The sequence below is a fragment of the Lycium barbarum genome, chromosome 7, assembly GCF_019175385.1.
Source record: "Lycium barbarum isolate Lr01 chromosome 7, ASM1917538v2, whole genome shotgun sequence".
NCBI classification, from domain to species: Eukaryota; Viridiplantae; Streptophyta; class Magnoliopsida; order Solanales; family Solanaceae; genus Lycium; species Lycium barbarum.
In genome coordinates this window covers 6022808-6035401 of record NC_083343.1, presented here as the reverse complement: position 1 = coordinate 6035401, position 12594 = coordinate 6022808, and the positions used below count along the sequence as shown (strand labels likewise).

The following is a 12594-nucleotide window of genomic DNA, read 5'->3' as shown; positions in this document are numbered from 1 at the left end:
TTTTTGTTTCCCTAAACTGACAGAGAAAGTGAGGCTCAGATCTGTGTTAAGCTCGGGCAACAAGAGAGTCCAACAACACCATGGCTGCAAAAACAACCAGAAAATCTGGGAGCATGCCCCGCCAAGATACAGGTCAGATCATCTCAAATACCAGATTAATAAGCCCAGACGGAAAGATTGTTAAAACGGAAAAGGGTCAAATATACCACTGCACAATCAGAAATAGTTTAAAGTGAGGCTCAGATCGGTATTAAGCTCGGGCAACAAGAAAGTCCAACGCTGCCATGGCTGCAAAAACCACCAGAAAATCTGACGGCATGCCCCGCCAAGAAACGGGTCGGATCATCTCAAATACCCGATAAATAAGCTCAGGCTGAAAGATTGACAAAATCATAAGCCCTCTATTATACTAACCGGCACCTGCAAAACTTGTCTCTAAGAGCTTAAAAGCTATTTTAGCTTAAAAGCGCCTAAAATAAGCCAATCCAAACAGGCTCTAAAGCAACCGAACCCTAAAATTAAACTATTTCCCAAAATGGCAGAGAAAATGAGGCTCAGATGTGTGTTTAACTCGGGCAAAAATAGAGTCCAACCACGCCATAGTTGCAAAAACCACCAGAAAGTCTGGGAGCATGCCCCGCCAAGATACGGGTCGGATATCTTAAATGCCCCATTAATCAGCTCAGAAGAGAATTAAAAATTGACAAAAATCATCATCGCCTCTTTCAAGCCACTGATTATACTCACCGCCGTTTCCACCAGCTCCACCGGCAGCATTCAATGCTCCGGCTGAAGCATTAAAAAAAGAAAAGAAAAAAGAGTTGAGGGCATAGAAACCCATTGAACGATATGTAACAACTAATGACAATGAAGAAATTGCACGAATTGCCCTTCAAATGGGATGGCTTTAATTTTTGAACCTCAAATGCCAAACGAGCTGTTAATAATGATACTCCCTCCGTTAAAATTGATAAAAGGGTTGTTGGGATTCTTACAGTAATGGAGAAATCATTGGCTGAAGGCAGAGAGAGGCAACCACCATGTCAATGAAAATCCCCATTTCTCTGTAGCCTCATTCTTTCCTTACTGAGTATTTTGCTTTGTTCATTTCACTAACCTTTTGTTCCCATAAAATGGCAGAGAAAGTGAGGCTCAGATCTGTGTTTAAGCTCAGGCGAAAAGATAGTCCAACCACGCCATGGCTGCAAAAACCGCCAGAAATTCTGGAGCATGCCCCGCCAAGATGCGGGTTGGATAACCTCATTTCCTGAATAACCATTTTAAAGGGGACGAAAAGTTGACATAATCATCCTCGTCTCTTTCAAGCCGTCAATTATACTCACCACCGTCTGCATTACACTAACCAGTCTTTAACCAAACAAACCCTAAGATGCCGTTTGAAACCATGGTTTGAAACCCCAAATCATGCCTTTTTGGATGATTTGGGATTTCATCCCATGATTTCCCATCCCATGGTTTGAAACCATGGGATGAAATCGCATGTCCAAACGCTAATTTCAAACTATGGTTTCAAATCGCATGTCCAAACGCCTACTAAATATAAAATACTTTCCAAACTGACATAGAGAAAGTAAGGCTCAGATCTGTGTTAAACTCGGGCAAATAAAGTCCAACCACACCATGACTGCAAAACCCACCAGAAAAACCAGGGCGTGCCCTGCCAAGATGCGGGTCAGATTCTCCCAAATACCCGAATAATTAGCTCAGAAGGGATTTAAAACTAACAAAATCATCATCGCCTCTCTGAAGCCACCATTATACTCACCCCCACCCCTTCCACCACCCCACTTATTTGCCATGAAAACATTTTCCTTCATACCAAAAGAACCCCAAGATTAAAAACAGAAAAGGGTCAAATACACCCTTATACTATCAGAAATAGTTTAACGTGAGGCTCAGATCTGTAATAAGGTCGGGCAACAAGAGTGTCCAACGACGCCATGGCTGCGAAAACCACCAGATACTGGGAGCATGCCCCGCCAGATACAGGTCGGATAATCTCAAATACCCGACTAATCAGCTCAAAATGGAATTAAAATTTGACAAAAATCATCATCACCTCTTTCAAGCCACTGATTATACTCACCACGCTGCATCCACCATCCCCACCGGCAGCACTCAATGCTCCGGTGGAAGCATTTAAAAAAAAAAAAAAAAAAAGAGTAGTATTCTACCCTTAGAAATGATATGCAACAACCATCCAACTTTGGGTGTGCACAAGTAGGCACCTCAACTTGTATATAGTTGAACACGTAAACATAAATGCTGAAATGGCACGGACGTGGCACATAAATTTTGGAGTGTCTAGATGATCATTTTGTAAGTTGGAGTGTTCAATTGACAAAGTGGAGACAAGTTGAGGTGCCTACCCGTGCACACCCAAAGTTGGAGGGATATACTTGCCAGCCGAGGCCAAGTTTGAGGGCCTGCTTTTGGATTATGCCTCATTAGTTTTAAAACTGTTTTGAAAACACTTTTCTTCAACTGACGGTCAACGGTAACAGCCTCTCCACCTCAAAAGGTAGGGTAAGGTCTGCATACACTCTAATCACTGGGTATGTTGTTTTACTCCCTACGTTAAATTTGATGAGAGGGATGTTGGGTTTCTTACAGTAATGGAGAAATCATTGGCTGAATGCAGAGAGAGGCAACCGCCCTTTCTAAAAAAATCCTCAACTCCCTGTAAGCCTCATTCTTTTCTTTTTGAGCTTTTGCTTTATTCATTTCCATAAATTTATTTCCCTAAACTTACAGAGAAAGTGAAGCTCATATCTGTTAGCTCGGGCATAAAGAGAGTCCAACGCCACCATCGCTGCAAAAACCACCAGAAAGTCTGCCAGCATGCCCCGCCAAGATACAGGTCGGATCATCTCAAATACCCGATTAATAAGCTCAGACTGAAAGATTGACAAACGGAAAAGGGTCAAATATACCCCAGTCCTATCAGAAACAGTTTGAAGTGAGGCTCATACCTGTGTTTAAGCTCAGGCATGACAGAGAGTCCAACGATGCCATGGCTGCAAAAACCACCTGAAAAATCTGGGAGCATGCCCCGCCAAGATACGGGTCAGATAACCTCAAATGCCCTAACATACAATACAATACTGTTTTACAAAATCATCATCACCTCTTTCAAGCTGCCCGATTATATGTGAGAGTAGAGTGGTAAATCTAACCCTTTTCCGTTTAATTAAAGACCACCACAAAACAGGGCCAAAGCCCAAAAGTGCAAATGAGTTGAAGGGCATAGAAACCCTTTGAAATCATATATAACAACCATCCAAACAAGCTGTTAGACCAGCACAAAATAGGGGCAAAAGTGCAAATGACCTTTTAATAATATACTACTCCCTCTGTTAAAATTGAATAGAAGGGTTGTTGGGATTCTTACAGGGAAATGGAGAAATCATTGGCTGAATGCAGAGAGAGACAACCACCCTTTCAATGAAAATCCTCATTTCTCTGTAGCCTCATTCTTTCCCTTCTGAGCTTTTTGCTTTGTTCACCTTTTGTTTCCCAAAATGAACATAGTTAAAGTGAGGCTCAGATCAGTGTTAAGCTTGGGCAAAAAGAGAGTCCATCGACGCAATGGCTGCAAAAACCACCAGAAAATCTGGAGCCATGCCCCGCCAAGATACGAGTCGGATAATCTCAAATGCCCCGTTAATCAGCTCAGAGGGAATAAAAATTGACAAAAATCATCAACGCCTCTTTCGAGCCACCGACTATACTCACTCCCACCGCTTCCACCACCCCAACTTATTTTCCATGAAAACATTTTCCTTCATACCAAACACCCTAAATATATATAAGAATTCCAAGCTGAATATAGAAAAATTGAGGCTCAGATCTCTGTTAAGCTCGGGAAAAAAGAGAGTCCAACAACGCCATGGCTGCAAAAACCACCAGAAAAATCTGACGGCATGCCCCGCAAAGATACAGGTCGGGTTATCTCAAATACCTAATTAATCAGCTCATAAGGGAATTAGAATTGACAAAAATCATCATCGCCTCTTTCAAGCAATCCAATCTTATTTGTCAGAGTACAGGGAAAATCTACCCTTTTCCATTTAATTAAAGACCAGCACAAAATAGGGGCAAAAGTGCAAATGACTCGTTAATAATATACTTCCATTAAAATTGATAATAAAAGTTGTTGTTGGGATTTCTTACAGTAATGGAGAAATCATTGGCTAAATGCAGAGAGAGGCAACCATCCTTTCAATGAAAATCCTTAAACTCTCTGTAGCCTCATTCTTTCCCTTCTGAGCTTTTTGCTTTGTTCTTAAGCCATCAATTATACTCACCGGCACTTGCATACGATTACTATACAATACTGTACATTATGAAACCATGGGTAACGACCATCCAAACAGAGTGTAAGTGCTTAAGAGCACCTTAAATAAGCCAATCCAAACACCCTCTAAACCAAACGAACCCTAAAAGTAAAATATATTTCCCAAAATGATAAGAGAAAATGAGGCTCAGATCTTTGTTAAGCTCAGGCAAAAAGAGAGTCCAACAAAGCCATGGCTGCAAAAACCACCAGGTAAACCGGCTCATGCCACGCCAAGATATGGGTCGGATTATCTCAAATACCCGAATTAGTCAGCTCAGAAGGGAATTAAAAATTGATAAAAATCATCATTGCCTGTTTCAAGCCGTCCAATTATACTTATTTGTGAGAGTACATGGGCAAATCTAACCCTCAATTATACTCACCAGCACCGGCATAACTTGAGTTTAAACCAAATGAACCCTAGGACCCGTTTGGCCATGAGAATTATTCACTTTTTCTAGAAAATTTATTCACTTTATTTGAAAATCAGCTTGGTCATGAAAATTCAAAATATAACTTGAATTTCTATTTGGAACTTGGAGAACACCTAAAACCCTATTTTTCATTTTTTTCACTTTCAATACATTCAAACAGCCAGATGTTATATACAAAAACTATAACCAAACACAACTCCATCTTCAGCTCTAACTTCAAAAATTCCAAATAAAGTGAAAAATATTTGGTTTCTATGGCCAAACGCCTACTAAAATAAAAATATTTCCAAAAATGACAGTGACTAGGAAAACCCGGATCACGCCCCGCCAAGATACAGGTCGGGTTATCTCAAATACCCGAATTAATCAGCTCAGAAGGGAATTAATAATTTACAAAATCATCATCGCCTATTTCAAGCCATCCGATTATACTTAGTTGTGAGAGTACAGGGACAAATCTGACCCTTTTCCGTTTAATTAAAGACCAGCACAAAATAGGGCCAAAAGTACTAATGAGTTGAAGGGCGTAGAAACCCTTTGAAACCATATATAACAACCATCCAAACACGCTGTTAGACCAGCACAAAATAGGAGGCAAATGTGCTAATGACCAGTTAATAATAATACTCCCTCTGTTAAAATTGATTAAAAAAGGGTAGTTGGGGTTTTTTATTTTTATTTTTCGAGCTCAGTAGTGCGGGCTTGTAACCCAAGTGGGGACATTAATGTGGTGGAATATTGGGCCTGCTCAGAAGGTAGGACTTGTTTGGCTACTCTCTGGCCTGCCCTATCCAAGCACAGAGTTGGGTCACGTGGCCCAAGCGAAAGCATGGGCTGCTGGGCTCCTAAAGTAGGGTGGACTGTGTGAGGCTGGTCTCACAGAGCAACGAATAGCTCCCGCTCTGTGCAGTGGAAAGATAACAGGCCGGTGGCATTCAAGCCCAATGAATGCCTAATGGGCTGCTCTAGTTAAACCGCCACTTTCCGAATACAACAACAACAACCCAGTGAAATCCCACATCGTGGGGTCTGGGGAGGGTAGAGTGTACGCAAACCTTACTCCTACCAAGGTAGGACGGCTGTTTCCGAAAGACCCTCGGCTCAATAAAAGCATAAAAAGAAGTTAGATAAGGCTAAGAGAATCAAAGCGATATGAAATGAAATAATGCAAGCGACACAGATAACACAGGATAATCAAAGCACAGGAAATAACAGATAATAGCAGAAGAAATTATATTGCGATAATGTGACTACTAATAAGAACGGAAAACGAGACTATCTACTAGCCTTCTACCCTAATTTGGGTCCTCCAAACCCTCCTATCTAAGGTCATGTCCTCGGTAAGCTGTAGTTGCGCCATGTCGTGTCTAATTACCTCTCCCCAATACTTTTTCGGTCTACCCCTACCTCGTCTGAAACAATCCATGGCCAACCTCTCACACCTCCGCACTGGGGCATCTGTGTCTCTCCTCTTCACATGCCCAAACCATCTCAATCTCGCTTCTCGCATCTTATCTTCCACCGAGGCCACCCCACCTTATCCCGAATATGCTAATTCCTAATCCTGTCACTCCTAGTGTGGCCACACATCCATCTTAACATTCTTATCTCGGCAACTTTCATCTTTTGAACGTGAGAGATCTTAACCGGCCAACACTCCGCCCCATACAACATAGTCGGTCTAACCACCACTTTGTAGAACTTGCACTTAAGTTTTGGTGGCACCTTCTTGTCACATAGCACTCCGGAAGCAAGCGTCCATTTCATCCACCCTGCCCCAATACGATGTGTGACATCATCGTCAATCTCCCCGCAGCTTTGCAGAATAGACCCAAGGTACTTGAAACTACTTTTCTTCTGGATGGCCTGGGTACCAAGTCTCACTTCCAAGCCAGCCTCCTGAGGTGCTTCACTGAACTTACACTCCAAGTACTCTGTCTTGGTCCTACTCAGCTTAAACCCTTTAGACTCCAGAGTATGTCTCCAACTCTCCAGCTTAGCGTTAACTCCGCTACGAGTCTCGTCGATCAGGACTATGTCGTCCGCGAACAACATACACCATGGCACCTCACCTTGAATTTGCCGTGTCAATTCATCCATCACCAAGGCAAATAAAAACGGACTAAGAGTTGATCCTTGATGCAACCCCATCACAACTGGAAAGTGCTCTGAGTCTCCTCCTACTGTCTTTACCCTGGTTTTGGCTCCCTCATACATGTCCTTGATCACCCTAATGTACGTCACAGGTACACTTTTAGCCTCCAAGCATTTCCATAGGATCTGTCTTGGAACTTTGTCATAAGCCTTTTCTAGGTCGATGAATACCATGTGTAAGTCCTTCTTCCTCTCCCTATACTACTCCACCAACCTTCTCACAAGGTGGATGGCTTCTGTAGTTGAGCGTTCCGGCATGAATCCAAACTGGTTCTCTGAAATAGACACACCTCTCCTCACCCTCATCTCCACCACCCTTTCCCACACTTTCATAGTATGGCTTAGCAGCTTGATACCTCTATAGTTGTTGCAACTCTGGATATCTCCCTTATTCTTGTATAGAGGGATCATTACACTCGCCCTCCATTCTTCGGGCATCAATGCCGTCTTAAAGATGACATTAAACAACCTAGTCAGCCACTCCAAACATGCCGGGCCCACGCTCTTCCAGAATTTCTCAGGAATCTCGTCAGGTCCGGTCGCTCTTCCCCTGCGCATCCTACGAACAGCACCCTTAACCTCGTCAACCTTAATACTCCTGCAATACCCAAAATCGTGACGCCTTCCTGTATGTTCTAATTCTCCCAACACAATGTCTCTGTCCCCTTCTTCATTCAAGAGTTTGCAAAAGTATGACTGCCATCTCCGTCTAATGAGAGTCTCCTCTACCAATACTTTGTCATGCTCGTCCTTGATGCACTTTACTTGATCCACATCACGTGCCTTTCTCTCCCTCGCCTTGGCTAGCCTGAACAATTTTTGGTCCCCTCCTTTCTCTTCTAGTTCAGCATACATGCGTTCAAAAGCTGTCGTTTTTGCCGTCGAAACCGCCAACTTCGCCTCCTTCCTCGCCATCTTATAAAGTTTTGTATTCGTCCACTTCTCCACCTCATCCTTGCTTTCTATCAACTTCGCATACGCCACCTTCTTTGCTTTCACCTTCCCTTGAACTTCTCCATTCCACCACCAGTCCCCTCGATGCTGACCACGACTACCTGTCGAGACCCCCAACACTTCCCTTGCTACCACCCTAATGCAACTAGTCGTCTTATCCCACATACTGGTCGCATCCCCACTACTATCCCAGGCCCCCATATCCTTCAATTTCTCTCCCATCTCCAGGGCACTAATCGTGGTCAAACTCCCCCATCTGATCCTATGTCGGTCCTCCACAACCCTCTCCTTCCTCGTCATCTTGATCGCTAAATCCATCACCAAGAGCTTATGTCGGGTTGTAAGATATTCGCTCGGAATGACCTTACAATCTTTGCACAGACCTTTATCATCCTTCTTAAGGAGTAAAAAGTCTATCTGTAAAAAGTCTATCTGAGTCTTAGCCACCGAACTACGGAAGGTTACCAAGTGTTCCTCCTTCTTTGGGAAACTCGAATTGGCTATCACCAACCCAGAAGCTCTTGCAAAATCCAAAAGTGAGACTCCTCCTCCATTCCTGTCCCCGAAGCCAAAGCCTCCATGCACATCATCATAACCACCCGAAATAAGCCCGATGTGTCCATTGAAATCACCTCCCACAAATAACTTCTCAGTAGGCGGTATGCCTCCCACTAATTCGTCCAAATCCTCCCAAAAGCGCCTCTTCTCCTCGTCGCCTAAACCCGCTTGCGACGCATATGCACTAATAATGTTCACAGTGAGTCCTTCAACGACCACCTTAATCGACATCATCCTATCAGTGGCTCTCCTAACCTCTACCACCTGATCCCTTAATTCACCATCTACTAAAATGCCCACCACATTTCTACACTTCGACCTACCAGAGAACCACAGCTTATACCCGTCTACCTCCTTAGCTTTAGGACCTACCCATTTAGTGTCTTGGATACAAGCCATATTAATCTTCCTCTTCTTAAGAATCTTAACTAGCTTTATGGACTTCCCCGTTAACGTCCCAATGTTCCAAGATCCTACTCTCAACCTAGACGCTCCTCTAAACCACCACTTTCCGGATTCGGATAAAAAAAAAAAAGGGTTGTTGGGATTTTTCTTACAGTGAAATGGAGAAATCATAGGCTAAAAATGCAGAGAGAGGCAACCACCCATTCAATGAAAATTCCTAAACTCTCAGTAGCCTCATTCTTTCCCTTCTAAGCTTCTCGATTTCTTCATTTCCCTAAGGTTTTGCTTATATAGCACCGCTATACAATACGATACTGTATATTATGAAAACATGGGTAACGACCATCCAAACAGAGTGTAAGTGCTTAAAATCTATTTTGGCTTAAAAGTACCTAAAATAAGTAAATCCAAACATGCTCTAAACCAAACAAACCCTAAAAATAAAATATTTCCCAAAATGAGGCTCAGATCTGTGTTTAATTTAAGCTCGGGCAACAAGAGAGTTCCAACACGCCATGGCTGCAAAAACCACCAAAAACCCGGGTAATGCCCCGCCAAGATACAGGTCAGATCATCTCAAATACCCAATTGATCAGCTCATAAGGCAATTACTATATTTAACAAATTCACCATAGCCTCTTTGAAACAATAGGTAACAACCATCCAAACGGGCTATTAATTAAAGACCAGCACAAAATAGGAACAGAAGTGCAAATGACCTTTTAATAATATATACTCCCTTCGTTAAAAATTGTTTAAAAAGGGTTGTTTGGGATTCTTACAAGTAATGGAGAAATCATAGGCAAAATGCAGAGAAAGGCAACCACCCTTTCAATGAAAATCCTCATTTCTCTATAGCCTCATTCTTTTCCCTTTCTGAGATTTTTGTTTCTTTCATTTCCCTAAGGTACGCCAAGATACGAGTCGGGTCATCTCAAATACCCAATTAATCAGCTCATAAGGGAATTAATAATTTACAAAATCATCATCGCCTCTTTCAAGCCATCCGATTATACTTATTTGTGAGAGTACAGGGACAAATCTAACCCTTTTCCGTTTAATTAAAGACCATCACAAAATAGGGGCAAAAGTGCAAACAACTCAGTTAATAATAATACTCCATCCCGGAATATACTCACAAGCACCTGCATAGCATGTCTCCAAAACCAAACGAACCCTAAATAATATTTTCTCAACTGATATAGAGAAAGTGAGGCTCATATCTGAATTAGCTTGGGCAACAAGAGAGTCCAACGCCACCATGGCTGCACAAACCACCAGAAAGTTTGGAAGCATGCCCCGCCAAGTTACGGGTCGGATTATCTCAAATACCCGATTGATCAGCTCAGAAGGTAATTAAAAATGGACAAAAATGCTTACTTAAACCAAACAAACCCTAAAAATAAATAGTTTACAAAATGGCATTAGTTAAAGTGAGGCTCAGATCTGTGTTTAAGCTCAGGCATAACAGAGAGTCCAACAACAACGCCATGGCTGCAAAAAAAAAAAACCAGATAAAACCAGGTCATGCCCCGCCAAGATACGGATCGGGTCATCTCAAAATACCCAAATTAATTAATCAGCTCAGAAGGGAATTTACCAGTAATGTTTTACAAAATCATCATAGCCTCTTTTTAAACAATATGTAACAACCATCGAAATGAGTTGTTAATTAAAGACCACCACAAAATAAGGGCAAAACTGCAAATTGATATAGAAAGGGTTGTTTTTGAGAAATAATAGGCTAAATTGCAAAGAGAGGTAACCACCCTTTCAATGAAATTCCTCATTTCTCTGTAGCCTCATTCTTTCCCTTAAGAGCTTTTTTGCTTTATTCATTTCACTAACCTTTTGTTCCCATAAACTGGCAGAGAAAGTGAGGCTCGTATCTGTGGTAAGCTCAGGCAACAAGAGAGTCCAACGACGCCATGGCTGCAAAAACCACAGAAACTCTGGTGGCACGCCCCGCGCAAGATACGGTTGGATAATCTCAAATGCCAGACTAATCGGTTCAGAAGGGAATTAAAAATCATCATCGCCTCTTCAAGCCACCGATTATACTCACCACCACCACCACCGGCAGCATTCAATGCTCCGGCGGAAGCATTAAAAAAAAAGAACGAAAAAAAAGAGTAGAAGCACATAGAAACCCTTAGAAAATGATATGTAACAACCATCCAAACTAGCTCTCAATATTAGTTTTAAAACTAAAAAAAAAAAAAAAAACTTTTCTTGAACCGAAGTTCTACGGAAACAGCGTCTCTACCTCAAAATGTAGGGGTAAGGTCTGCGAACACTCTAATCACACTGGGTATGTTGTTGTGTTACTCCCTCCGTTAAAATTGATAAAAGGGTTGTTGGTTTTCTTACAGTAATGGAGAAATCATAGGCTGAATGCAGAGAGAGGCAACCGCCCTTTCAACAAAAATCCTCAACTCCCTGTAAGCCTCAATCTTTTCCTTCTAAGCTTTGGCTTTATTCATTTCCATAAACTTCAGTTTATATAGTACCCTGAAGCTGTTAATAGTACTCCGTCCGTTAGAATTGACAAAAGGGTTGTTGGGTTTCTTACATTAATGGAGTCGGGTAAATTGAGGCTCAGATCTGTGTTTAAGCTCAGGCAAAATGAGAGTCCAACGACGCCATGGCAGCAGAAAATCCTTCTCAATGAAAATCCTCATTTCTCTGTAGCCTCAATTCTTTGCCTTCTGAGCTTTTGCTTTGTGCATGTTCCCTAACCTTTTGTTTGCATAGTACTGTTGAAACCTTTAATGATACTCCCTCCATTAAAATTGCCAAAAGGGTTGTTGGGGTTCTTACAGTGATGGGGTCTGGTAAATTGAGGCTCAGATCTGTGTTTAAGCTCAGGCGAAAAGATAGTCCAACCACGCTATGGCTGCAAAAACCCCCAGAAATTCTGGAGCATGCCCCGCCAAGATTCGGTTTGGATAACCTCAAATTTCCTGATTAACCAGCTCAAAAGGGGACGAAAAGTTGACATAATCATCATCATCTCTTTCAAGCCGTCAATTATACACACCATCTTCTGCATAACTCTAACTAGTCTTTAACCAAACAAACCCTAAAATATAAAATACATTCCAAACTGACATAGAAAAAGTGAGTCTCAGATCTGTCCAACCACGCCTTGACTGCAAAAACCACTAGAAAAACCGGGGCGTCCCCTGCCAAGATGCCGGTCAGATTCTCTCAAATAACTGAATAATTAGCTCAGAAGGGATTTAAAATTGACAAAATCATCATAGCCTCTTTCAAGCCACCATTATACTCACCCCAACCCCTTCCACCACCCCACTTATTTTCCATGAAAACATTTTCCTTCATACCAAAAGAACCTAAGATTAAGAGCCCGTTTGGATTGGCTTACAGCTTAAAGCTGTTTGCAGCTTATAAGCTGAAAAAAATAAGTTGGGGTAGTCCAACTTATTTTTTTTGGCTTATAAGCTGTTTTCAGCTTATAAGCTGCTTTAGATAAACTAAGTCAAATGGGTTCAATTATTTTTTTGAGCTTATTTTAAGCATAAAATGACTTTAAGCTGGCCAGCCAAACACTCAAAAAAACTGAAAACAGCTTATAAGCCAACTTATAAGCCAATCCAAACGGGCTCTAAAAACAGAAAAGGGTCAAATATACCCCTGTACTATCAGAAATAGTTTAAAGTGAGGCTCAGATCTGAATTAAGCTCCGGTAACAAGAGTGTCCAACGA

The 12594-nt window shown here is 41.9% G+C and overlaps 1 protein-coding gene across 1 annotated transcript; it reads right to left on the bottom strand.

Annotated features, from left to right (window-relative positions):
• Positions 1–2195: 2195 nt before the first annotated feature.
• On the bottom strand, positions 2196–12225 carry LOC132603008 (uncharacterized). Its single transcript, XM_060315858.1, has 2 exons — positions 2994–12225; positions 2196–2918 (listed from the first exon to the last, which is right to left on the bottom strand). Exon 1 carries the CDS (start codon positions 9034–9036, stop codon positions 7150–7152), a length of 1887 nt encoding a protein of 628 aa, XP_060171841.1. The 5' UTR covers positions 9037–12225; the 3' UTR covers positions 2196–2918; positions 2994–7149.
• Positions 12226–12594: the final 369 nt, after the last annotated feature.